At 36.1% G+C, this 27,585-nt stretch overlaps 3 protein-coding genes across 4 annotated transcripts; 2 read left to right on the forward strand and 1 right to left on the reverse strand.

Moving 5' to 3' along the window:
* The first annotated feature begins 682 nt into the window (after positions 1 to 682).
* LOC133862700 (probable amino-acid acetyltransferase NAGS2, chloroplastic) lies at positions 683 to 14,376 on the forward strand. 2 transcript variants are annotated; one of them, XM_062298552.1, is made up of 10 exons: positions 683 to 1,178; positions 4,939 to 5,026; positions 5,258 to 5,466; positions 5,630 to 5,781; positions 6,098 to 6,518; positions 7,498 to 7,595; positions 12,823 to 12,934; positions 13,095 to 13,254; positions 13,577 to 13,649; positions 13,867 to 14,376. In XM_062298552.1, exons 1-10 carry the CDS (start codon positions 786 to 788, stop codon positions 14,015 to 14,017), a joined length of 1,857 nt encoding a protein of 618 aa, XP_062154536.1. In that variant the 5' UTR covers positions 683 to 785; the 3' UTR covers positions 14,018 to 14,376. The 2 variants fall into 2 exon arrangements, with proteins under 2 accessions (XP_062154536.1, XP_062154537.1); XM_062298553.1 differs by lacking the exon at positions 683 to 1,178 and adding an exon at positions 3,857 to 4,442.
* Positions 14,377 to 15,601: 1,225 nt separating this feature from the next.
* LOC133864913 (NADH dehydrogenase [ubiquinone] iron-sulfur protein 4, mitochondrial) lies at positions 15,602 to 20,266 on the reverse strand. Its single transcript, XM_062301354.1, has 5 exons — positions 20,080 to 20,266; positions 19,155 to 19,243; positions 18,354 to 18,483; positions 17,683 to 17,712; positions 15,602 to 15,906 (listed from the first exon to the last, which is right to left on the reverse strand). Exons 1-5 carry the CDS (start codon positions 20,236 to 20,238, stop codon positions 15,850 to 15,852), a joined length of 465 nt encoding a protein of 154 aa, XP_062157338.1. The 5' UTR covers positions 20,239 to 20,266; the 3' UTR covers positions 15,602 to 15,849.
* A 736-nt stretch (positions 20,267 to 21,002) lies between these two features.
* On the forward strand, positions 21,003 to 25,599 carry LOC133864941 (telomere repeat-binding factor 2). Its single transcript, XM_062301391.1, has 7 exons — positions 21,003 to 21,234; positions 21,683 to 21,885; positions 22,033 to 22,247; positions 23,020 to 23,104; positions 23,669 to 23,752; positions 24,235 to 24,584; positions 25,229 to 25,599. Coding segments are annotated over exons 2-7 (885 nt in total). The 5' UTR covers positions 21,003 to 21,234; positions 21,683 to 21,735; the 3' UTR covers positions 25,230 to 25,599.
* The last annotated feature ends 1,986 nt before the right edge of the window (positions 25,600 to 27,585 follow it).

The raw sequence follows: 27,585 nt of genomic DNA on the forward strand, positions 1-27,585 counted from the left end.
CGTGGTTGCAACACGGGGAACCAATCTTTTTTGTTCTTTTTTAACTTTGCTTCGTCGGCTTTTAGCTTCCCAAGTGGTCCTATTGGAAAATTATATTCATCTCCACCTGTCTTGAACAAGACCACTGTGCTATTTACCTCTGCATACTTACCTAGCATAGTTACCTTGCAATATGATTTGAGATTACTCACCTAAGAACATGAATACTAGTACTGTTGATGCAGTTTTCAGCTTCGGGGGCACTTGGTACAGGAGAATATTGAAAATCTAAGCTTGTTAGGATGGTCCGACAGAAGATAGTTTCGATGCTTAAGTCAGTTCATTTTTATTAATAAGCCATCCTTGGACTGTCCCGGTGGGTCAAAGGGCTTAATCGGCTAAATTCCTTACTAATACCGTTAAACGTAACAAAATAAAATATTTCACGTAAGGTAAAGTAGTTGCCTTGAGGATTAAGGGCGTCTTAGTCCGCGCATGCCATATAATATATTGGTTATTCTCGACTAAAAAATATACATTGTATTCATCGTCAGCAAGGGAAATAGAATAGAACCGTAAAAGTGATGGCATGCTGCATGTCATTATCTACCGTTCGTCATTCACAGAGGCCCACTTGGGGTGATATACAGAAACAAGCGTCCAAGAGATTAGCCTGCTTTTGTTTTTTTTCTTTACCCTGCTCTTTCTACGGAGTCTCTCTTAACTCCAGCGGTTTGCCGCGTTTCCTCTCTTGCCGTCTCTATATATTTAGTACCATACTTCTTTTAAGAGGCTGTGTAGATAACATGGCTGTTGCTACTTCGAAATCAAGGCCGTTGACTTGGCTGCAAGACCAGGGGGGAGCAGCATGGCTGCCTTCTTGTCACTGCAGGCCAGGTTTCTTCAATTCTGGTTTGAGCATGAGAATTAATCAGAGGCTTCGGCCTTGGGCTTCTCCGCGGCTGAAAATGGTGGGAAAAAGAAACCTGACAAGTAATTCGGTGGCGAAAGGGTTGGAGGGTGAAGTGAAATCACACGGCGCCGATGAAGATCAATATTATATCTCGGAGGAGGACAAGAGGTTTGTGGAGGCCCTTCAAGAAGCGCAGCCATATGTTTATCTTCACAGAGGCAGTACCTTTGTTGTGGTCATAGCAGGGGAACTCCTTGCAACTCCTTCCTTGGATACCCTTGTCAAGGTTCTCTCTCTCTCTCTCTCTCTCTCTCTCTCTCTCTCTCTCTCTGAAGTTCTCTACAGAGCTGTTAGATCTTTTTTCTTTTTTTGTACAAATAAGTCAAAGTCCGGCAAATCCTGAACGGGGCTGGGAAGCCCCAAAACCTGACCGATCGACCATTTCTAAGCTTGTTCTGCTCAATTATTAACACCTTTTATGCAGGCGGTGGGGGAACCATCTAAACTTGTGGCATAACAGTACCCAAAAGAAGAATGTTTGAGGGAGTCCCTGATAAACGAAAAAAGAAAAACAGTGAAGAAATATCTCACGTTGAACAACGATGAGATCACTCCAAAGTTGTTAAACCAGGGTCTCTCACTAAGTCAATTTTCATTCATTAGAGTTTTCGTCATAATCCTACTGTATGGAAGACGTACAGTATTTACAACAAGTGTAACGGTGGGAACACAACATCCGGGGTCCTTTTGGTTGAACTTTGATGTTTTTCAGGGAAAGTACACGTAACTTTTACAAATTACCGCCTCGCTGTAAATATTTCTTAAATTATCAATTTTCTTAATATCTTTTTTAAACTACTAAAAAAACGTCCGATAAAAAATACTCTACATAAAATTATTAAAATTAAAAAATAAAACAAAAAATATGAAGTAAAAAAAAGTTATAAAAAAAAAACTGGTTTTTTTTTTTTTTTTTTTTTTTTTTTGTAAATTTTGTTTTTATAATTTCCAGCTATTTTTCGTTTTTTTTTTAAAAAAGTTTTCATTTTTTTTTTAATTTCAATCGTTTTTTCTTTAATTTTGTTTTTTAAAAAAATTATTTTTTTAGTTTTAACTTATTTTTTCTAATTTATAAAGATATTTTTGTCTTATTCAAAAAATTAAGGGTTCATTTTTGTATTTTTGTTGGTTTTAGAGAGATATTGACATTTTTTAATGAGAAATGCTAGAACATCTCCTGGTGTTCTCCTAGTGTTATCTTGCAATGACATATATGTAATTAAAAAATTATATGTATGTCTTTCCAGGAGAACACAAGGAGATACTCTATCATTCATCTTTTTTAATAGTTTGAAGAGAACATTGATACAATTAATAATTTAAAGAGACATTAACAATTAAGTGATAATTTGAACAAAACATATGTCATTTTCTCGTGTTTTTAATTAGGTGGGTTACGATATTTTAAAGGGGTACGTGTCATGATCGATGCTGTGGTGCGCTGATTCGGAAGACATTGCGAAGGTGCTCCTTTCCTTTTTCTTTGGTCTTTCTCTCCTTACGACCATTTCCACACATACTCCATTGAAATGATTTATTAATGCCAATATTCACCCCCGATTATTACAACCATTTTATAAAAAATGACGTAGCCTTGCGTGAAGTGTTTTAAATAATCCTTTAAATAAATAATTTTTTTTTTTTTTTTTTTTTTATATAAATATAATAAATAGAGTAACATATATTAATGGTGGTTGGAAAATCTTTTCAGGGTTACTTAAAAGGCCATTTAAACAAATATTTTAGTTAAAGTGACCTTTGGCATACATGTTGAGTCAGATAACACATTGGTGGTTAGAAAATCATTTCAGGGCTTCCAATGATGTTGATGTGGTCATAATTATTATCCTGCAAGTTTCAGTTGGTAAGGGTCATAGAGTTATAATTTAAAATTATTGCCCATATGACCAAACATCTTCACATTTTCAGTTGTTGAAATGGACCAATTTCAAGCTCACCTCACCACCACAAATACTTTTTGAGTTTTGACCCATAACTTAAACTAATTACTCAAAATATAAAATACTTTTTAAAATACAAAAAAAAAAAAAAAAAAATTAAAAATACACATATTTTTAAGTGTTCATCCTTAATGGAAGAGCATCTCCAATAATAATAGTCAAAATAGCCATTGAAAAAGTACAACTCTTTACTTTAGCTACTGTTTTTTTTTATACACTCTTTAATAGATTATATATTATACTATTTATTTTCTTTAAATATTATTTTGTGCAGAAGAGAGTGCGAAAGAAAGAGGGAAAGAAAAAAATAATAAAAAACTGTTTATAGTGTGAATAATGAATAGGTTTTTCCTATTTAGAGTATTTCCAACAAGCTAGTCAAATACCTAAAAGTAGTCAAATTTGACAATTATGAGTGATTTTTTTTGACTAACAAAATAGACAGAATAGATTTGTTCTTTCTAGTGTGAACATTACAAAGAGTTTTTTATTTTTTATTTTTATTTTCTCTTCCACTTTCCTTCTTTCTCTTTTTCTCTCCTTATTTCTTTAGCACTTTTTTCTACACAAAGTATTATTTAAATGCAAGTAGAGAATAGAATAGAGATTCTGTTTGAGAGAATATTAAAAAAAAGTAATAGCTAAAATAAGAAATTTTATTTTTTTACTAGTTACTTTAACTATTATTATTAAAAATACTTTTATTATTTATACTAAAAAGTAAAAATTATATTCTGCTTATTTTGGTGAGGACGAAAAATCACTCATAAATTCATAATAGCTACTTGCCTATTTTGTTGTTGAAAATGCTCTTAAAAGGAAAAATATTAGATGAAACAACAAAACGCTTGACAGCAAGTAAAGTAAGTGCAGGACTCCATAGATTAAAACAAAAAACAAAAAACAAAAAACAAAAAACAAAAAAACGACATTTATATCACGTCACCATGAGACATTAATAAAAGTCCAAAAGTCAGTCCCTTTCTCTTTTCTGAGGTGGGCCTCTTGTGTTGAACGCTGGCCCTGAAATGGAGGGGGTTCAAGACAAAGAAGCGTTCATGGTTAGACAATACTGAACCTAAGTGTGGTCGTGGCGGCTAGGCAAAAATATCTCTCTTTTCTGTGGGCCCCGCCGCCACCGCCACCACCATTCAGCCATGGCAGCTTCGACTTTGAGCTCCTCCAACGGTACTTTCCAAAACCTCGCAAGGGTTTTTCCCAGTCAAAAAAGCAGTATTTGCTGGCATCGCCAGCGTCTCCAATTGAGGACAGAGAGGACTGGACTTTTAAGGCCGTTGTCGTCGGTGGTGGAGGGCGAGAAGGGAGTTCGGGCGAGATGCAACGTGCTTAGCCAGCCGGAAGGTGAGAGTCAGGGTGTGGATGAGAGCTATAATTCGGCGGAGGACGAGGAGTTCGTGCGGTGGTTTCGTGAGGCGTGGCCTTACCTGTGGGCTCACAGGGGGAGCACCTTCGTTGTGATTATTTCTGGTGAAAACGTCGCTAGCCCTTTCTTGGATCCCATTCTCAAGGCACGGCCTCTTGTTTTCTCAATCCTTTGTTATCTGTTTGGTTTGTGAGAAAATGCAATAAACGAAAACGTAAAGGAATTGACATTTCTTGGTTTTTGTTTTTGAGAATTGCAATTACAAAAACAATTCTTCACTTGGGTTTTATGGGATGCACCAGCCTCTGTTAGGTTGTAGAACTAAAGAGAGAGCAAGAGTGTGTGTGTGAGCGAGGTGCGGAACAGAGAATTCTCCATGTTCTTGCAGGCGAACCCGTTGAGTTGTGCGCTACGAAACACGTGGACGCCCTCCCATCCCTTAAATTCTTATATAGGATTTGATTCTGTGTCGTAGGTAAAATGCTTGAAGATTTTACTAGCTAAAGTATGATTCTTTTGTTTTTGTAACGGGTGTATGTCTTTGTGTGCGCCTAATATGTAACCCTTTGGAGCTATGTTCACTAACAAGGTGGGCTGCTTTTTGGTTCACATTTTTATGGCGTAAGTATATCTGTATGCAGGATATTGCTTTTCTGCATCATCTGGGGATAAGATTTGTGATTGTTCCGGGCACCCATGTCCACATTGACAAACTTTTGGAGGAGAGAGGTCAGTGAGGACCTTGTTGCTTTTGAACCCTGGTGTATCTTATTGTACATGTGCAATTTTGAGCTTCAGAGTCTAAATTGTTAATGGAATATGGCTGTCTTTCAGATTCATTCTCCATGATGCTAATTTTTTAAAATAATGTATTCTTTACCTACTTCTGATTTCTAATTTTTTTTTTCCAAGTAACATGAAATGCTTTGATAGCAATTGACAGCCGTGTACTTCTTGCAGGAAGCAAGGCTAAGTTTGTTGGTGAATACAGGATAACTGACAAGGTAGCCCTGGCAGCAGCAACGGAAGCAGCAGGAGGGATCCGTATGATGCTAGAGGCAAAACTTTCTCCTGGCCCCTCAATTTGCAACATTCGTCGACACGGTGAGAGTAGTCGTTGGCATGAAGTCGGTGTTAGTGTTGCAAGTGGTAACTTTCTTGCAGCCAAGGTAAGAATGTTTAGTCTTTATTCAATGTCTTCAGAAAACCGTCTCTGATTCCCTTTTCTGTTAAAGAATTGGTGGCCTTCTGAGGTTTTTTATTTAGGTTTTGAGTTTTCTGTCATTTCTTCTGTATTCTTGCTGGTCTGAGGCTTGTTGATTTCATTTGCAGAGAAGAGGAGTTGTCAAAGGCATCGATTATGGAGCAACGGGTGAAGTTAAGAAAGTTGATGTTTCGCGCATGCGAGAGAGGCTTGATGCTGGTTGTATAGTTATATTAAGCAACTTGGGCTATTCTAGCTCTGGAGAAGTTTTAAATTGCAAGTATGTTATATAGAGTTTGGTATTCCTTTTTTTTTACCTGGCATTTGATATTTTGGTTTTTTTCAACTATAACCTGTAATATTAGGGTCTAGTCTTCTTAGTTTTAAATCTTTATTTCCTTTGGTATTAAGAATTTGACCATGTTTAAACCCTGCTTCCCTTGCCTATAGGCTCTAACCTACCTAAGCCTCATTAACCACTGTCATCTAATAACTTGATTTAAGTGACCCAATAGAAAGAAGGATTTAAACTTCTTGTGAAAAATGCTTAAAGCCTGTTTACTGATTACCGGTGCTTTATGCTTTTCAAATTTCAGCACATATGAAGTTGCAACTGCTTGCGCATTAGCTATTGGAGCGGACAAGCTTATTTGCCTAATAGATGGTCCAATTCTGGATGAGAGTGGACGCCTTATTCGCTTCTTGACCCTTCAAGAGGCGGACATGCTGATTCGTGAACGAGCTAAACAAAGTGAGATAGCTGCCAACTATGTGAAAGCTGTTGGTGAAGAGGATCTCACTTCTCCTGGACATAATGATTCTAATGGGCATGTCTATTCTCAGAATGGGAAGGTTTCTGTTGAAAGACATAATCCAACCTTTCACAACGGTGTTGGTTTTGACAATGGGAATGGAATTTGGACTGGTGAACAGGGTTTTCCTATCGGTGGTCACGAGCGGCAAAGTCGATTAAATGGCTACCTCTCGGAATTGGCTGCTGCAGCTTTTGTTTGTAAGGTAAGTCCTTGATTGACCCATTTTCTTTCCATCAACATCGGTAGTGATGGATGTTTCCTGATGCCCTTCTATTTCATCATTTTTTTGTTTTCCTGACTAGTGGCAATGCAGAACATTTCCTTAATTAAATAGAAAAAAAAAAAAAAAAAAAAAAACAATAGAAGGAAGTTGAATCCATCTATTTAATGATGAAGTCATTCAACTTCTTTGTAAACTTGCTTTTGATTTTCATAATGTTGAAACTAATCAAAATTGATCTTTTGCTGTACACTGCTGATGCGGGGATAGGAGGATACTAATAAATAACATGTGTTACGCCTTATCAATTATATAATTTGGACTTGGAGTCCCTGGCAAATTTTTTTTACAAAAGCAAATCTAAAGATAGAGAGTTTGCCTAGTCTCCAATGCACTTGATGCCTTCCTTTTGTTAAGAACTCGATTATCTATGTCGATCTCAAATGTTAAACTCTATCTATCTATATGAGCTCTTTGTGGCTGCTGATTGGTGGGCTGGGATTCATTATACATTTTGAGTTTATCGTATAGTATGTGGTTAATGATGATTTAACTACATTTAATTTGGAATGTTGTTATTCTGGTGTGCAACTCTATGTAATAACACCTTGAGAAAACGCTAAGTAATTGTCAAGACCTTCACTACTGTGGATATGAGCAGGTGGTATATTACTTACCAAAAAGACACAGCAGGTGGTATATCCTTCATTTTTTTTTATTGCAGCTTTATCTGTAACTAATAACTATAAAAATAATTTTATCTTTTCTCACACTAGAATGCTGCATTTTACTATTGTAACTATAAGAATAATTTTATCTTTTCTTTGGAAAATGGCTCATCAAATTCTCAGGTTCGGGAAAGCCTCTTCACATGATATGTGTATTAATGCTTTGAAGTTTCAACTGCTTTTTATGTTGGTGTGAAGCACCTTGCCAACATTATTTTGTCCTTTATTGTCAGGGGGGTGTTCAAAGAGTGCATTTGTTAGATGGCACTAAAGGTGGAGTTCTATTGTTGGAATTGTTTAAAAGAGATGGGATGGGAACTATGGTAGCTAGGTATGACTATCATCTTGTGAAAAACTGATTTTTCAACTGTGACTTATGTCCTATGCTGATTAATTATGTGCTGATTAAGAGGTGTGTGCTTGTTATTGGTAGGCTTAATGGCTGTTTGTATTTATATTATCATTATATACTAATAGTAATGTCCCATGCCCTATGTCTCATGTCTAATCTTCATTTCTCAAGATTTTGTCCACCAGTTGGTTGGTTGGCTTCCTAGTGGACTTTTGACTAGCATTCTAACAAGTCACCATGTGACACATTTTTATTTTTATAAGTAAATGGATTTCATTAAAAATCGACGAGCTCACCCAAGTACATATGAAGTATACAAGAGAAACACCTAAACAGAAAAAGAAGAGAGAAAAAAAAAGTCATGAAAACTAGAAATGTGAAAACAATCAAAAGCAGCTATCCATTAAAACAGGGTATGAAAAAAATAAGGCCTTTAGCTCTGCCACCATCCTCTCACTGTCTTCAAAACTCTGGTCATTTCTCTCTCCAAATGCACCACATCAAACAAAGCGGGTTCATCTTCCCCAAAGCTTCACTTTGAGAATTACCGATCTTTCTTCTCCAACAAGTGAGTAGATCTCTCATCTGATGAGGCAATTTAGGGGTGCAAATGTAAATGCAGATGCGGTTATTAGTAATATCTGCACCCGCATCATGTGATTACTATACACATCTGCTCGGTTATTGCGGTTATTATCTGCTATTCGCATATGAGGGAATTAGCGTTTTGAATTACTATTTAAATCTATATGCAAGATTAAATAATGCGGTTATAAATATATTATATGCAAGCTTAAATAAATTAAGATTTCACTTGTTATACAATTTACGATTATCAACCATAGAGGGGCATTGCCTCATATAGTAATCGAGATTTGGATTACCCAAAGAAAATAAAAAAGTAAATGTAGTGATGTATGGCTTTGAGATAATAGTGAAAAAAATCTAACATAACCTAAAGGTCTTAAACTTACCAAATTCAAACGACCTCGTTTTAGAGAATTTGATTAAATATATATGATATATAACCGTATCCGTATACCCTAAAACCGTTATCCGCATAAGCGGATAATTGGTTTTTATAACCGCGTCTGCATTCACATATGCAGATAGCGATTAGGTGCAGATAATGGATGCAGACAGTTATTATCTGCCTACATTTTCACCTCTACGAGGCATGACCCACACTAAGCCGTATAAACCAAAAGAGTTCCTTAAGGCACTAGCTATCTCTCAATGGAGTAAAAATGTGGTCAATAGTTTCCCACACTTCTTACCCATGCAGCTGTCTTAAGTTGTTTACTGTAGAAATCTTAAAGAAAGTGGTAGACGAAGCGAAGCGAAGAAAGCCACTCTCAAAGGGGCCCTACTTTGCCAAATACACCTCCAAGGGAAGGGGGGGAATTACTGTCATGGGGGATTAAGACATTATTATAGAACTATTTTACATCAGACAACCCCTTCTTGGAGGGGATCCAATAAAGCTTGTCAAGACCATCCTGTTCTAGCTTAATAGAATACAACTAATTGAAAAACGAGGAAAAGAATTTCAACTCCCAATCATGTGCCGCACTAACAAAATTAACTTTCAACTGAAGGGAGTCATTAGAAAACTGAAGATGATCAGCCACAAAAGCATCTCTTAGGCAAGCAATGATATACAACTCTGGAAACGCTGCTTTAAGGGGTTGATCCCCACACCATACGTCGTGTCAAAATTTAATCTTGTAGCCATCACTCACCTTGAATCTAGAAAATCTAGAGACCTCCTCCCTTTCCCTCCTAATGAACTTCTTGAGATCCACCCTAATTTATAAGACCCCCCAGAGACTTCATTAGAGCACCACCCACCCCATTAATTGCCATATTTAAGGCCACTACCCTTCTCCAGAGAGCCTCTCATAGGCTTAACGCCATAACCACTTCCCTAGAAGGGCTCGGCTGAACATGTGCAAATTTTAAATCCCCTTCAGTGATCGGAGAACATACCTTGGGCCATACCTTCCCCAAGAAATCCAGCTGCAACTTCTCAATTCGATTGGTAATAGTAGCTGGGAGGGGAAACAATGACATGAAGTATGTAAGCAAATTAGATAAAGTATTCTTGATTAAGGTAATCCTACCTGCTTTAGACGAGCAACCACTTCCAGCCATTCAAACAATGCTCCACCTTCTCAATAATGCTATTACAAATATTTTTGGCTTTAAAAGAAGCACCGAAATGATGTAGCACTGGTTGGCTAGCTGGAAAAGGATGAATTTGTCAAAAGGCGGCAGAGTCACCCTTATTAAAAGCACTCTTTCCAATTTGCCTACGTACTTCTTGTCTCCCTTCCCCATTCTTGCTTGTGTGGCCAATCGTATTGAGAAGCTTCAACGAGACTTTTTATTGGAAGGAATAGGTAAAGAATTCAAATATCATCTAGTTAATTGGGCCAAGGTTTGTTCTTTGATCTCTGAGGGTGGGTTGGGGATAAGAAATTTGCGAATGTTTAACTGCGCTCTCCTAGGTAAATGGTTGTGGCGATTGGGGACTGAAAGAGATGCGTAGTGGAGAATTGTGGTGGATTCCAAATATGGCAGTTCTTAGGGTGGGTGGTGTTCTTTTGAGCCGGTAGGAGCTTTGGGGTGGGGGTGTGGAAGTTCATCAGAAAAGGTTGGGATTCATTCTCTACCTTTACTAGATTTGTTGTGGGGGATGGCTCCAAGATCAGCTTCTAGCATGATTTGCGGTGTGGAGACACGACCCTTAAGGTGGCTTTTCCAACCCTTTTTGGTATTGCTCAAGCGCAGGATGCCTTTGTTACGAACAACTTAGATTTTTTGGGTGGTGCCAACCAATGGATTGTGAGCTTTTCTAGAGAGACACATGATGATTGGGAGGTGGTTTGGATCTTCCCCATAGAAAATTAAATTGTCATTCGCAAATAGGAGATGATAGATATCAAATCCACCAACATTCCCATCCCCCTTTGAGAAGCTAGACAACAACCCCCACTCATTGCGGCAGAAATTATCCTACCCATTGCCTTCATCACAATGACAAACAACAGTAGAAACATAGGATCCCCTTGTATCAAGTTACGGGAACTACTAAACAAACTAGTGGGGATGTCGTTCACCAATAAAGAAAGACGCACCAAAGTGATATAATTGGCTATCTACACCATTTCCCCACAAAACTACTCCTTGGCATATACAACAGAAAATCCCAATTAACATGATTATAATCTTTTTATAAGTCCAATTTGCAAAGCACACCTGACTCCCCGGATTTTATTCTACTATCAAGGCATTCATTAGCAATGAGAACATGGTCTAGGATCTGCCTTCTCCAAAACCATCTTTAGACTGTTAGCTAGAACCTTGGCATTAATTTTGTAAATGCCACTCACTAGACTAATCGGGCGAAAACCCTTAAGATCAATAGCCCCAGAAAATTGTTGGAATGAGAGCGATGAATGTAACATTTAGGTTTCTTTCAAACTTACCTCTAGCATGGATGTCACAAAAGACTTTCATAACATCTTCTTTTAAAACATATTAGCAAGCTTGAAAGAACGCCGTAGAGTAACTGTCGGGGTCCAGCGCCTTGTCACCATTCATAGCTTTTACTACCTCCAAAATTTCTCATTTCTCAAAATCTCTCTCCAACCAATACGCCTCAACCTCACCAACAGAATCAAAAGAAAGGTCGTCCAGCATAGGTCGCCAATTGAACTGCTCTGTATAGAGATTTCTATAAAACTAGACAATATGCTCATTAATCTCCAACCGATCAGTAGAAATTTAACCATAAACTAACAAAGAATCAATAGAGTTCTTTCTTCTATTGGAGTTGGCTATTCTATGAAAAAACTTCATGTACTTATCACCCTTTCTTAACCACAAGGCTCTAGATTTCTGCCTCTAACTCACTTCATGAGAATGGAGCTCTCTATCTCACTTAACACCTTTGCCTTCTTTCAATCTCTCGTAACCTAAAGCCCTCTCTTCTTCAATGATTTCAAGAACTCGTAACTCTTCCAAAATTATCTTTTTCTTCCTTCCTACATAGCCAAACACCTCTCCATTCCATCTTCTTAAGTCATCTTTCAAAGCCTTTAGCTTGCGAGTCAAAATAAAGCTCGGCGAGGATTAGAGTCCCACCAGTCTCTCATCCTATTCACAAAACCCTCAGACTTCAGCCACATGTTTTCAAATTTGAAGTACCTACTACCCCTTTAAGGTAACCGCATTCAAGAAGGATTGGAAAGTGGCATGAGCACAGTCTAGGAAGCCTCTTCTGGGACACACCAGGAAACTGGGCTTCCCAAACTAGAGTGATTTGTAGGTTGAGTAATGCTTAGGTTTATAACCTTCATTGGCCTGGAGCCTTTGTGGGTTTCATTCCTTGCAGACCTGCTGCATCTATTCTTTTCCTTTTCCCTTTGTGCCAAGATGGCATTGAAAGGCAGGTCATTTAGTTTTGTCAATCAGGGAACCTGGCTAACCTATTTTGCTATTTTGGTCCTTTTCTCCTCTTTCTTTTAGCCACCTGGTCCTGTTTTCTTCAATATAAGACATCATATTGGTGATTATCCCATAATAAGTTCTGATTGCAACTGAAAGTCCCTTAAAAGTAGAGATTTGCCAAAAATTATTCTAAGTGATAGGTTGGCAGTGAGAGTGTGAGACATTTCCTTATGATCAGCACTTATCCAGTTGATTTTCCTTTATGGTCTGAGCTTACCTTACATCCTGTTTCAGTAAATTGTTTTGGGGACATCCTTTTATAAATATAATTCCTTACGTTTGTCATGTTTTGATAACTTATCCCTCATATGATTTGATAAGCGTGTGAAGCTTTATAATGGTGTTACTGTTTCAGTCCCAAGTGCAGCTTTCTTGAAGCATCAAAGCATGAAGCAGTTTTAGGCTCATCTCCCTGAGTGCTATTTATAGATGCCAATGAGTAAAAAAATTAAGAAATAAGAAGATTATGGTCTATATGCAACACATATGACTAATTAGTATAGTTCTGGGAGATTTGTTGTTTTCGAAACTATATTTACGTGGAAATGATCTACTACAGATGGCATGAATCTGCTCCTAAATTATGAAGCTGACATTTGATAGTTAGAATGATGCAGTCATGATGCTGGTTTATACTTTGATTAAGCTGTTCTTGATCCCATTCACTAACTTGTGCTTTTAATTCTATTAGTGACCTTTATGAAGGAACTCGGACGGCTAGGGTCCCAGATTTCTCTGGGATAAGACAAATATTACTTCCTTTGGAAGAATCTGGCGCATTGGTTCGTCGGACTGATCAAGAGGTTTGCACTCCTCCCTTTTCATACTTCTAATCAACAGGTCTGAATAGTTTTTTGCTGATGTGCTTATTGATGTTAAGACCAAAGACTGGCCCATTGTTTGTTATAAGTTTTCTTGAACTGGAACTGCTATTTATGTGTTTCATGCTTTTTGTGTTAATAGCTTCTTGACACACTTGATTCATTTGCCATCGTGGAAAGAGAAGGTCAGATCATTGCTTGTGCTGCTCTTTTTCCTTTCTTCGAGGAGAAGTGTGGAGAGGTTGCTGCTCTTGCAGTTTCTCCTGATTGCCGTGGGCAAGGACAAGGAGACAAACTACTTGGTATGATTTTAAATTTCCCTGTTTCACAGTGCTTCTACAACTCTGAGATTTGCATACACAGAGTTGGACATATTAGTGGTCTTGTTCATTATATTCGGTGGTCCTTAGTTTATTTTGATAGAAATTGAAGGAGTAATAGTACAAATTGGAGGAGGAATAATAATAAAAATAGCAGAATCACTCTCTTTAAAAAATCTTTAGAAGCTTCGTTATTTTTTAAAGATGTGGTTTTGAGCAGTTATTGTATTTCTTTTCTATAAAAGTTACCAGATTTATTGTAGCTTTGTCCGCCAAGTTATAACTGAAGAGTAAAAATCTGCAGATTACATTGAGAAGAAGGCTTCCTCGCTTGGATTGGATAGGCTTTTCCTACTTACCACCCGAACTGCAGATTGGTATATGCAACTTCCTACTGCTTGAAATAAATTCGATTGATGTATACTAATTGCAAGGGAAAAGAGAATTGGAAGATGTCATGTTATGGGTGGCCCAGCCTTCCATGCAGATATTAATTTGTTTAGTACTCAGTTTATTGTCATTACTTATATGGCATACTGAAATAGGGTAAAATGCTCACTTCTGACAAATAAATATCAACTTTTTGTTTTACAGGTTTGTGAGGCGTGGTTTCTCTGAATGTTCAATTGAATCAATACCAGAGAAGAAAAGGAGAAAGATCAATCTATCCCGTAAATCTAAGTATTATATGAAGAAGCTGCTACCTGATAGAAGTGGAATTACTGTTGATAGGGCAATCATTTGAGTTGCAATACTATAACTTGGAAAATCACAAATAGTATATCAGAAAGAGAAAGTATACTGTAGATATCACATGTTGTATCAGAATTTTGGAGTTTTCCTCTTTATTAAACTAGTCTACCATCCTGTTGAAGCTTACTTGGCTAGTTTTCAGATTGTATTGGGATATCTACCATTTCTTGATGCCTGGAAGTTGGCCAATTTCAGATAATGTTAAGAGGATGGTTGTAAATGTCTCAATCCACCATCATGATGAAGGATTGCTTACAAGTTGGCTTACCTTTCAATACATATATGAGGAAATGTAATTGGTAAGATGCTTTGTTGAGACAAGAATAATGAAGGACATAGTGATTCTTTCTACCGTGTTTGTTTTACTGTTAATTTCGGAGATGGGGTGGTTTTACTCCTTGTTGAAGATCGCTGTGTTATTTTTCAAGGCTTGTAAATTTTGAATACATTATACATTGATGAGAAAAAAAAAAGGCGTTTGACTTGTACTGGAGAAAAATGTTCATATCCCAATTTTGTTCATCAAAACATTTAATAAGACTGCATTCAGTCCTGCGATTTTGCAAGTCAAATGCGTGTTTTAAAAGTTAAAACAAAGTTGCGGAAAGTGTTGATTTAAGAGTTTTTTTTTTCAAAAATATAGTGGTTTGAAATGTAAAAAATTAAATAATAAATAAATAAATAAAAATTACGTTTTCAATTCGTAAGCAATAAAATGTATTTTTTAAAATGATCAACCTACAATTTTAAATGTTAGCTACTCCCATTTCAATCGTCACTATTCCAGGTAACAAAAAAGGATATTGACTAATTCAGCTTATAATACTATGGAACAATTAGGAATTTGCAAAAATGAACAACAAAGAGCGATTAATCAAATCCAACAGCAGGTCGTTCCACAAGTCTTATAAGGAGCAATAGGAACTTTCAATAGTTCAAAATTGACTCCGGAAAAAGGGTGGAAGAATGAGACGTATTATGGGATATACAATGCTTTACATACAATCGGATTATTCTATTCCACCTCTTAAGAAGTAAAATAACTGAAAATCAAAATACTTAATAGCACGTAGATACATTTATACAAAACTTCTACCCGGAAATGAAGGTACCGCAATTTTACAAACTACATTTATAAAAATCACGATTTTATTGACTGAGTTTTAAAGTTGCTATTTTTTAAATTGCAAATTTTAAACCCGCTAAATAAAAGGACACAAAGTCCGATACGAATCGTGCTTTAACCGGATATGAACACTATTTAATACGGAGAAGAATGCAAATTGCAATATTTTTTTTTTTGGAAGTCGAACTCAGCCACTGGTTTCATACCACGTGGATGCATGTGAAGCTTGGATATTGGGCTCGAGTGGCATTCGGTCTTAATTTCCAATCATCTTCACAATCAATTTTGCATTTTCAGCCCCTGGTGTGGTAGGACAAATGACTTCTCAAGGAGGTAGCTGATGCCAACACGTGAAAATGAAATATACAAAAGTCACAAAGCAGAGAACGAGCAACTTACCCCAATGAGTGGCTGCGAACCACTTGGTAAAGATGATCAAACAGAGGAATAGGCAATGAAGCTGGTGCAGTACACCCCTTTGAATGTATAAAATGGAGGCACAATCAATCAATTCACCAGGGAGTGCAACGTAAATGTGCTATAGTTATGCAAAAGAGTACATATCATAACTCCCATTTATTAACATCAAGGAACTCATTTAGGACAAATGACTTTTCAAGGTAAAATGTGCTACAAAGAAAACTGCAAGGCTCATTGCCTTTATGATAGAACCAAGAGAAAAGATGGTGGGACATATATCAATCTTCAGCTTTTGGAGGGCCCTTCCACCTGAAGTTGTCAGCATATGCCCTCACCTGCAACCAGAACATAAAAGGCTCTGCATAGTTAGAGCTGATATGGATATTTTGAACAAGCAGATGAAAAAGTAAACTAGGGCCAGCCGTTATCATGTTACTTCTTTAGACGTGTTGACGCAACAATGCAAGGCTGGCCACACACTGACTCATAACCATCTAAATCCATTAACTTTATTTGGCTACATTTAATCAACATTCTAGACATATTTACCCCTGGAAGTAGAGCCTGGCTGGAGGATAAACTTGAGTTTGAAACCATTATCTCCGATGCCCATTTTTCTTTTTCTTCTTTTTAATTTTTTTGCACATTCACAGGATCTAAAATCATTGTTCTGCATGACTAGCTCCATCTATCTCAAGGTTGCTACACATTTTTCTTCCACCCTCCATATTTACAGTTGAATCTACCACAAATATGTCACCTTAACAATTTCTGAGAATTTTTTTAGGAAATTAGTTATAGCATCAAATGTTCAAATCACATTTTGGCTGATGAGTAAAGATACAGGGACCCAAAAAAATCAAAAAGCATAAAAAAAATAATCACTCACTAGAACACAAAAGGAAGAGGACAAATTAAAAGTCCTAATCTGCTTTAAGAGAATAATTTTTCAAGTAGAATTACATAAACTGAAAAACCAATTAAGCATTGCTTTCCTTTTAAAAAGAGATGTTCTACTGTGTTTTCTTTCTCCTTTTTCAAATTAAGCATCATTTTCTAAGTGGAAAAAGAGAAAGAAACAAGCTAGATGCAAGGAAAGGTCATATAGTGATGTTGAGATAAATTTTGATGAGATCTTGAGTAGAGGCCAGGAGGCCAGGACCTTAACTTCTTACAGTTAAGCAGTTGTAAAGATTTCGTTCTGAAAGGCATACCAAAAACAAGATCTTATGACAGTACAATACGAACTCCCAAAAGAGTAAGGCATTCAATGGAATCCAGTGTGCTCATAAATTGCATCAACTGATGAACATATATTCACTTTCAATGTGTCATGTATCCGTGCATCACAACAAAACCATAATGGCAAAGTAGGACATATCAGGAACTATAATATCTTCTACTTCCCAACATGGATTAAAGGATGAGTACAACATTAGAAGGACTACTGAAAAAGAAAAAATAAATAAAGGTAGAGAGGGGGAGTCAATGCCTAGAACACTGACAGTATACATAGGCCAGTTGATGCTCAATACAACAGAACACCCAAAGAACTGCTAAGGAAAAGGAGACAAGAAGAGCTCCGAAGGAAAAGCAACCAAATAAGGAAAATGATTGAGCTTAAAGACAGGCATACCTCTTAGTTCACCTAAACATCAAGTCCACTATGCTACTGATAATACCTTCAAAGCCATCACAAAACCATCTCTACGGTTCAACATACTAGGAAAACAAAAGGTACCAAAACCATGAACTGAGAGAAAGAATTGTAATGAGAATTCAAATCTTTAAGGAAAGTCTTAGTCAAGAATAAATGACTGCAAGGGGGGCTAAATTTCAAAGAACCATGCCATTAACTGTTCCGTAGTGACTGTGTGCAGCGAGTCTGAGCTTTATAACCAGTGAGAAGCTAGAACCTAGTAATTGGAATTTCACAAAACTTCGGGACCGTTCTCTATTCTTATGGCCATCCAAAAGCATTATCTCAATATCAAATCAAACAACAGCTATTGTGAGTCTGCCGGTATAATTCTAAAGATACAAATTATGCTATTTGTAGGATCATGGAAATATAAAAGAATCTCATAAGAAAAGGTGAAAGAATCTCAAACCTTCAATAATGGTGTTTGGTGTCTCTTAACCTGCAGATGAGTTCAAGAACTTTTGTCAATAGGTTTAATAGGAACTAGAAGTTGAAGTTGAAGAAAAAATGTGCAATCATCAAAGAATAATCAATGGGGTTTTCACTCAATAACTTAAACAATTTGAAAGAGAAGTAATAATAGTAATACTACAAGCCCATTACAACATAAAGACTTTTAAACTGAAATAAGAAAAAAAAAAAGAAAAAAAAAAGAACATACACACAAGAGTTACAAAAATTTCAACTTTCAAAAATAGAAAAGGTAATGGAACATAATGCCCTCAATATATGCATAGCAGGAAGATACAAATAAAGATAAGATACATATATTATGAAAGACATGCAGATGCATATCTATCAACAGCTGAATATTTCAACAAGGAACAACAAAAGGCAGAATTGCAACTCGTATTTCATGTCCAACTACCACCATATACTTATCAGAATTCTCACAAACTCAGAGATGTGAACTTGTGTGTGCTCAAACACACATCTAAAAAAGACCAGATAAGCATGTGATGGCAACAAAAGTATGAGAATGAACATTGAAATAATTAAATTTGAAAGGATCTTGGAGTCAAAGACCAGAAAAGAAATCCCTTACAGTAGCAAATTTTCAGAAAGTTAAACAACACATACCACATATTCCCAACCATGCCTTTCTGCAAACGACTTTGCAGCTTCTTCACTGTCAAAACCAAGTCCAGCATCACCAACATTAGCATATGGATCTCCAGTGGATGTCCAGCCCATCAATGGATTTTCCCACCTACAAATGTATTAGTTGGTGGGGAGAAATCATTAATTATGTAATCAAGGTTATAAAACTATGGTTCAATTGAAAACTAAAAAATTCATATCAAGGACTCGACTGCATGCTACGGGAACTTATAACGTGTGCTGCCCATTAAGCTGGCATGACCTTCAGTTGCCCAAGCAGGCAAACCATGTGCATCCTCTTTGGCCCGAATTCAAGAAAGAAATTGTAGAGTAAAAGTTAATAATTTTAGTGTACAGGGCTATTCTAAAATTACTTCGTAATCCATGAAATCACAAATAATTTAAGAATTTACAAAGTAAAGAATAACCACTGACAATAAATCACTGAAATATAATAACTCGTAAATGTCAAATATTTTGGTATGATTTAGAAAATTTCAGGAAAAACTCAATCTTGTCATTATGCATGGATTGAACAACATATTGTTAGCATATGTAAGTATCATTTCTAAGAGAATATTCAGGCTGCTTAGCAGAAAGCCTAGGGAACAGGTTTGCATTCGACGAACATTATTTACCTACCTAGCCATGATGAATCACATTAGATAATATTCCCACCAAAGAAAATTGTTGAAGCAAAAGAGAATAGATTTCATGATTGAAGTGATAACCCATAAAGGCTTCTCCACCAAGAGGAATTATACAGATAAAAGAACCTACTTCTGTGTTGACATAAAATTGATCTTCCACTTTCCAACTTTTCCAGATCCTTGTTGAGTCGCAGTTCTAGCCGGCGAGTAAATGACAACCTACAATGCATGTAAAGATTGAAGTGAAGAAGTTGACAGAAAATCTTAAACACAATGAGATTATCAAATGAAGCAAAAAAGCGTCATAACACAAGCAACTATGCAAATCCACTGATAACAGCTTCCTGTGATAAAAAGCACCAGGTCACCCTCAAGTTATGCCCTGAGTTCTCTTGGACCAAGGACTTGTCACATGTCCTCAATAAAGTGAAAGGCTGGCTCCAGAGATCTACTGACATAAAAGTAACAATGACAACATAGAAATTGCCTCAACTTCATACTTCCAAAGACATCGGTCAAGTAGTGCTAGAGTACACAAGCAATCAACAAAAAAAAAAGTTTAATCGCGCACGCATCGAACATTCAACTAAACTCTTTCTTAACACCCAGAAATCCATACATAGCAATCCACTGCCTGGAAATACAACAATTTTCACTTATTTCTGTGAGATTAAGAGTGCCTGTATCGAACCAGTTTTCTACATTATTGATTAATGATCTTGCGTAAACCGTTCACACACACACACATATATAAACGTTCCATTCCCCCCTTCCCCCCCCAACCCAAAAAAAAGAAAAAATCCCAAAATGCTCGCAAGCATGCCTAGCTCAAGTTTTGATATTCGAAAGCTACAGAAAATCGGCTAACTTGGCAAAATGAAATTCCCCAACCCTTGGAATTACAAAGTCATCAAACTCTAGCTAATATCAATAAGCAAGTGATTCATTTGGAAAAATTTCAAAACACTGAAAGAATGTGCCCCATTTGAAAATGGATAAAAAATAAAAAAAATAAAAATCAATTCTATGGAAAAGAAGGTCGGTCAGGGTCGTACCCTACGGCGAAGATGTTCATCTGGGATTCCGGAGACTATGCCGATCTCACCGGGATGGAGCTCCGCCAACGCGTCGCCGGAGAATGATCTGGACCATGGCGCTAGTGTGGCCCGTAGAGAACGCGCTTGGCTCGAGATGCGTTGCACAGAGTTCGCCATCGAATCTATCTACGACTAAACCACTACCTTCTCTAAATGCAGTTCGTAAAATGACTAAAACGCATTTTGGTAAATTTGCTGGTGTACCCCCTTTTACTTCTTTTTTTTGGAAAGATACCCCCTTTTAGTTCTTGATATATGAAAACTGCCCCACCAAGGCACCAACCTTCACTTCTGGTAACCTAAGAATTTAATATAGAGCATACTCGGTTGTAAATGGTTGTTTCTCATATTGTTTTTTTTTTTTTTTTGAAAGTATTCCCGTCAATTCTCTTTTTTCTTTCCTTTTAAAGTACAAAAAAAATACCTAAGAATTTAATAAAATAGGTTGGTTTAAGTCTAGCGAGATATTAAATCAATTAATATAAATTAGAGTTAATTACATTGATCTCCTCTAATTATCGTTTTTTCAATCTTGTCTTTTTGATTCACGAAATGATACATTGAAACTCAATAATAAATTGAACAAGACATTAAAAAAAATAAAAATATTAAAAAACATTGTAATTGCACTTGCTTGTTTTTAAAAAACACAAATATATATAAAACTGACTCTCTATTTACAAAAAGAAAAAGAAAAAGAAAAGCCAATCTTCTGTATATGGTTTTGTATAGTCTTCTTGGCAAAATAAAGGGCACTAATGCATAATATTGTACGGTAGCACTGATGTAGTTCTATTTTCAAAACTCCAGAGAACATTTTTAATTTCAAAAAGAGGTCGCAGGTTTTTTTGGAAGAGCAATATAAAGCTGTGTTTCTCGGACAAGAAAGAAAGGTCCATGTTTTTCAATCCTATATTTCGTCAATAAAAATCACAACTGTTCGAACAAAATTTGGCTTATAATCCGAAATGATTAGCACGTGAAACCCACCTATTTCTCTCTAATTCTCTGCCACACCCCCCTCAGATGTAAAATTGAGAATTGGATTGTCTCAGAATCTGTCCGTTTATTTCTGGGTACAAAAGATTTTGATACGTTTTTGCGGCTGTTGAGGTCTGTTTCTTACGTTAATCAAATCAATTCAAGCTGATATTTTGTTCATCAAATGGATGAACTTTTTCTGCTTTTTTTTTTTATATGTTGTTTCAGTTTTCTATGCGGTAGGATCTATCTCCCATTGCGTTCAATCTGAGCTGATTTCGAGTAAACTTTGATACTTGTGGTTGAAATTGTGCGTATTCGCTCAGTCTTATAATGTATATGGGAGTAGTGGATGTTAATTTGTTGGGTTTTATTTTATGTTTCGTGAGAATTATATTATCATTCATTTTCCCTTGTTTTTCTTTCTGGGTGATTGCGGTCCTTGAAGGTTTACATGTACACTCAAAACAGGATGTTGGGTTGAGATTTCTTTGTTGGCTATCTAAGTATGTGCAGTATCTATGTGGGTAATCTCTATTAATTGTCTGATTATCTGTATTCTGTACATGGGTCCTGGTAGGCGGCAGGATCAACTTTTCATAATTTGTTCAAGAAGGGTTTTTTAGTTTGTTGATGGGTGCTCCTAAGCAAAAATGGACAGCAGAAGAAGAAGCAGCCCTTAAAGCTGGAGTCATTAAACATGGGGCAGGCAAATGGCGCACAATACTAACAGACCCGGAGTTCAGTGGCATCTTACATCTACGTTCGAATGTGGATCTCAAGGTATCTGTTTTAGAAGAAAGAGTGATCAGCTTCCAGCTTTGAATATCTAGAATTTGATAAGATGGATGGTGCTTCTGTTTGTTGCATCTGACAATCTCCAATTATGTGTTGGGGTTTATTGAGTTGAGTATTATATTCTTTGGACAGGATAAATGGAGAAATATAAATGTAACGGCAATATGGGGGTCAAGGCAGAAGGCCAAACTTGCACTTAAAAGGGATCTACCAACCCCAAAACTTACTGATAACACTATGGTTCTGAGTACTGTACATCAAGGTGATGCAGAAATTGTTGATGCTAAGCCTCTTGCGATTTCTAGAGGAACACTTCAGACTGCTGATTCAAAAGAGCCGTTTGCAAGGTTACATCTCTTGTGATATCATTATATTATATATACATGTAAAACTTGGGTACTTTTGATGGTGACATGTGCTAAAATAGTTTTCATTCTTAACTTATCTGATTTAGATCTAGTAGTTAAATATATAAATCTAGTGTTACTTTTCTTTAAGAAATTGTGGGCAAAAAATATATCAGATGGTCCAAAATTATGCTAATCTTTATGTTTTTCGCATGGACTCTTCCCAAACCGTAGCCAAGTGATGGTGGAATGTTGTAATTCATTAATACATCCAGTTATTGGGAGTGAAGAAATGGAGAGTACCTCTTCTGCTATGACTACAAAACTCATTTGTTTATTTAGCACATACTTTTACCATTGCTCCTACATTTGAGTTCGTATGAGATTTTCTGCCATTCATTATTTTTCTGAACTCTAATGCACACTTCATTTCTCTACTGAAAAAGGTCAGTGGAACATATTGTTCATTCCTTTCTAAATTTCTAAAGTACCATCTGTTGTGAAAATATTTATTACGTCTTTAATGGTTATACCATTTGGCAAATGGCACAGCGTCACGATCAATGCTACAGTTTATTACAGCTAAAGACGCGGGTTTAATAAATTACAAACCTTAAAAAAAAAAAAAGAAAAAAAAAAAAAAGCCTCCATATATGAGGCGGAGGTCTCCAGATGTTGTAGCCCATAAGAATCTGGTAAAGGGAACCATGTTATCCTGTTTTTCTTGACGTTATTAATTTCTTCTGTTGGAACCTCCTTTGCATGTCTGTAGGTTGGATAAGCTTATATTAGAGGCCATTACCAATTTGAAGGAGCCAAGGGGTTCTGACAGGGCTGCAATTGCTTTTTACATCGAGGTATTTCCACTTGTGTAGCTTTCAGCTGTGACTTCATAAGCACATCATGCTTGCAAAATAATACGTGGTCAAACTTCAAAACATCTAGTGCTTGTAATGCTTATAAGTTGTACTGACCTTATATTCAATTTTTTTCTTGAGCAGATCTCCTTTTCTACCTTCACTTCTTTCTAATAGATTGGTTTTTATACAGTTGCAGTGTGAATGCAAATGACTTTCTTTTAAGCACGATTCTTTTAACAGAACAGAAACACTATTATAACATGATTGCTGCTACTATTTTACTGTTAGATCCAACACTGCGGTGATGTTAGTTGCCAATCAAAACTAGCTGGTATCCAGCAGATTTTGATGATATTAATATTTTTATTAGTCTGCTTATAAATTGTCTTCGACTATTGAAAGTCGCATCAAATTTCATGAAATATTTTATCAGTTTTGTCAGAAAGCATCAGAGAATCTCACCCAACTTCAGATGAACTGTTCAGTTCAGGAATTTTAGAAACACTTGCAAAGCTTGTGTTGGAAATTATTCTGAACATTATTGGTTTTCTTTTTTCGTAGGAGCGATACTGGGCACCACCAAATCTCAAGAAACTATTGTCCATAAAGTTGAAAAATATGACAGCAAATGGAAGATTGATCAAGGTACTCAATCCGTCAAGTATTGGTGTAACAATGATAGGGAAAACGAACCAACAGTTGTCTGTGGAAACTAATGAGCCGATGAAGCTAATTGATTGAAACATTTGTTCCTGAAATTGGGAAAATTGTTTTAAATTTGATACATATCATGTTTGAAGGCTATATAAATATCTATCTTGTATGATGGAGATATTTAGGTGATAAAACATTTTAATAACCATGGATGTTCCTGAAAGGTTGTGCTGCAGAAAACGGTTTAAAGAAACTTTAAATGATGTACATAGGCAGAAAGGATTATATTGTCTTATTCGGTGATGACATGAAAATTGATGTTTGTGACATGCATGTGTAGGTATGTTTGTGATGGTCATTAACTACTATTTGAGTAAGAAGTTCATAAAGCATGGAGATAGAATTTTACAGTAAAATAAATAGTATGATCATGCCTCAGAATTGGATACCTTTTGTGGTTGTTGCATTGACAGATAAAACACAAGTACAAGATCGCACCAGGTTCGACAGCTTCTGAAAAAAGAAGAAGCTCTTCCTTGTTACTCCTGGAGGAAAGGCAGAAGGATTCTTCCAGAGCAGAAAAGAGAGAGATCAACATCCTTACAAGAACCCAGGTCGAAGCAGAGCTGTCAAAGATGAAGGGTATGACTGCACAAGAGGCTGCAGCAGCTGCTGCACGAGCAGTTGCAGAAGCGGAAGCAGCTATCGCTGAGGCTGAAAAGGCAGCAAGGGAAGCTGAAGCAGCTGAAGCTGAAGCAGAAGCAGCTCAGGTTTTTGCCAAAGCAGCAATGAGCGCATTGAAATGTGGAACACTTCGTGCTTGGTAAAGCGTTCTCTTAAAAGTTTCTTTTATGTTTGCCCTTTAACTTAACTGTGTCAGCATCCTGAGTCTTGGGATATTATAGTTAGGATGCTGCATTGCATCCTGTCAAAAAGCTAAGGTTGGGAAGTATGCTATTTTTTCCATCCTTTTAAAACTTAGGACTTACTCTTTAGTTAACTTCTGAGAGCTTAGCTGGTATTTTGGACAGACACCTATATGCAACTCACGTGGTTTACATGTCGGATGTCTTTATTATTACTTCACACCATGAAAAGACTTATACAATCCTCTACATATGCAATGCACCACTGGTTAATGGCAGTTTATTCCACTGTTTTTCCAAGGGGTGATGCCACCCGTCTCGATTTTTTCAATCATGAATTGATGCCCATCTGCTCCATATTTTCCAAACCCAAAGCATATATGCTTCTCTCTTCTCTTATATGTATATATTGTTTTTGTTTTCTACACTGCTCATTCTTGTTCATTACTTCCTGAAATTTCTGCGGAGAATGTTACTGTTGACCTATAAGAAGATTAATTCTGGCAAACCTATATCTAGTGCTGCAATATTCTTGCACCTGATTCCAATTTAGTCCCATTAGTGTCCTTTATGGTTGTTAATCCTAGTTGTATCTTTGCAGATTTTCAGATGGTGTGAACTTCACATATGGATATGCAGATCATTGAATGTGAATTGTGCATTGGGCTGAGCATCATACTGGTGCAGCTTTCGTGTTCTGCCGATATGTCTATAACTGTATATATGGCTAGGCTTGTAAATCTGGGAGATGGGAGATTGATCTGTGATCTGTCTTTGCTATTTCGGTGATCTTTTTGTTAGGATCTTATAGCTATTCCAATTTTTTAGAACTAGAGTCTGAAGAGTAATAGACTACTGAGAGAAATACATATAGGGGGGACTTCAGGTGCGTAGGTAGATATATATTTAGATGTTGTTGTGACTGTTGTTTTAGCCGGTGGAAAAGTAAATGAAGATAGAAACATTTTCCAAGATTTGTGTTTATGGCCAAATGAAAGCCTTGTGTTTGGATTTCCTTCTCATGATTTTCCAAATCATTGCATCAAAGAAAAAATAATATGCACTATTGAGGTCGCATGGACATCTTGTTGGGCGACGGCCTATAATATGTTTTTTAATTGCAAATTTATTAAAAAGTCGCAAATGCCCCATTCAAGTAAGCAGAAAGTATATATATATATATATATATATATATATATATATATATATATATATATATATATATATATATATATAAAACAAAAAACCATAAATAAATAAATAAAATAAAATAAAAAACACCTAACTAGAAGAAAAAATATTAAAAAAAATATATATATATATATATATATAAGCTAAAAACACAAAAGTCAAAGGTAGTAGTAGCCCAGTTGTAAAATGCCTTGAAAAATAGAAAAGAAAAAAAGGGGGCTTTAATTACACTATCGTTTACTCACGGTCTTAAACTCCAATCATTTTTTATTTTTTATTTTTTTTTTATTTTTTTTTTTTTTTTTTTTTTTTTTTATAAGTAACTCCAATCATTTCTTGATAGCCTAGAAATATTTAGTTGAAACTTGAAAGACAATAAAAGAAAAACACTTGTCTGTATGGGGTCGTGATGCTGACGCAGCCCCCTCCCCTTCAAAAAAAAGATAAAACCCTAGAGAGGATGATAGTCTATAAAATATTCAAAAAAAAAAAAAAAAAAAATTGTATTTTGTCATTTTTGCCTTTATAAACCTATCAAGCTGCTTCATCGAGAAACATAATTTTTTGTTTCTATAAGATCAAAGAAAAACTATTCTTGTTGATCAATGGTCGGCATACAAATAATTTCTGTTCCAAAAATTAATTTTTTGTGTGTTAGATCAATGAAAACCACTCTTATTGGTCAATGGTCACTCTTACCCTTCAATGAATTTACTGTCTAATTGAGCTCATCATTCCATTCCTATGTATCTCTATTGATCAAACGTTCGCTCAAAATATTCTTCCATACTCTGCTAGACAAATGAGCATTCAATAAAGGTCCAATAATGCCTCCTAAATGAAGAATCTTCCTCCAAACCCATGCACAATCTCCATTTTTCTGGGTCAATGATAAAGGATTAAACTCCAAACCATTCCTAATCCTTTGCCACGGTGCTAGGGTTTAATTAGTAGTTCACATGAGCTCTAAAATTCACCAGTTTCATTCATCGTGAAAGCAAATCTAAATTACAGCATGTACTAAGTAGAATGAAACAAAAGTCTTTTGAGGAGCAAAAACATTTCTTTCTCAACTTTTCTATAGTTATTCCTTCATATTCCTGGTTTTTTATGAATATAAAATATGGTTCAACGAAAAAAGCTATATTTTGAGTTATTATATCTTGAATTATTATACATTTTCTGACTATCAAGGAAGGGAAAGGTTGATGTGACACCAAAATCCCATCTCAGTGCCCTGAACAAGCTAGCAGTAAAACTAACAAACAGAAAGCAGCTAAAGATTTCACATCCCAAAGAACTAGATGCCTCAACAGTCAACACAAACATTTCCTAGCCTATCAACAGTGTAAACTCTTACTTATATAAAAAAAAAAAAGTGTAAACTCTTAATAAAACTCTCTATTTCTTTCTCTTCTCTGAGTTAATTAAGGCTATGAGCTCCCCTATCTTTAAACTATAAACACCAACATGATTTTTTCTTAGCCAACAAAAAAAGCAAACAAACTTTTCATCTATACATGAATCCAACCCATCTCTCAAAGAAATGAGAGGAGAAATTTCAATTTGCTTTAAGATGAAAAAACAAGTCCTCGAACATGCTTGAATGAGATGTATCTGGTGGAAGAATAAACTGTCATGCACACAATTTACGATAATGATCATGCATAAAACTTCCATGGGTCAATAGGTCACCAACATATCAACCAAATTTTGGGGCTTTGGGCAAGACAACCTTTGAACGTACCAAATTAGAATGTGTTTGTG

This window comes from Alnus glutinosa, chromosome 3 (assembly GCF_958979055.1).
Source record: "Alnus glutinosa chromosome 3, dhAlnGlut1.1, whole genome shotgun sequence".
Taxonomy (NCBI): Eukaryota; Viridiplantae; Streptophyta; class Magnoliopsida; order Fagales; family Betulaceae; genus Alnus; species Alnus glutinosa.

Excerpts from the sequence above, each read along its gene's own strand:
- LOC133862700 (XM_062298552.1), top strand. The coding sequence starts at position 786 with ATGGCTGTTGCTACTTCGAAATCAAGGCCGTTGACTTGGCTGCAAGAC. Across the intron at positions 1,179-4,938 it reads CCTTGGATACCCTTGTCAAG|GATATTGCTTTTCTGCATCA; the intron begins GTTCTCTCTCTC and ends ATCTGTATGCAG. Across the intron at positions 13,255-13,576 it reads ACAAGGAGACAAACTACTTG|ATTACATTGAGAAGAAGGCT; the intron begins GTATGATTTTAA and ends AAAAATCTGCAG.
- LOC133864913 (XM_062301354.1), bottom strand. The coding sequence starts at position 20,238 with ATGGCGAACTCTGTGCAACGCATCTCGAGCCAAGCGCGTTCTCTACGG. Across the intron at positions 18,484-19,154 it reads AATTTTATGTCAACACAGAA|GTGGGAAAATCCATTGATGG; the intron begins GTAGGTTCTTTT and ends ATACATTTGTAG. Across the intron at positions 15,907-17,682 it reads ACCAAACACCATTATTGAAG|GTGAGGGCATATGCTGACAA; the intron begins GTTTGAGATTCT and ends TTCTGGTTGCAG.
- LOC133864941 (XM_062301391.1), top strand. The coding sequence starts at position 21,736 with ATGGGTGCTCCTAAGCAAAAATGGACAGCAGAAGAAGAAGCAGCCCTT. Across the intron at positions 22,248-23,019 it reads TCAAAAGAGCCGTTTGCAAG|GTTGGATAAGCTTATATTAG; the intron begins GTTACATCTCTT and ends GCATGTCTGTAG. Across the intron at positions 23,105-23,668 it reads CAATTGCTTTTTACATCGAG|GAGCGATACTGGGCACCACC; the intron begins GTATTTCCACTT and ends CTTTTTTCGTAG.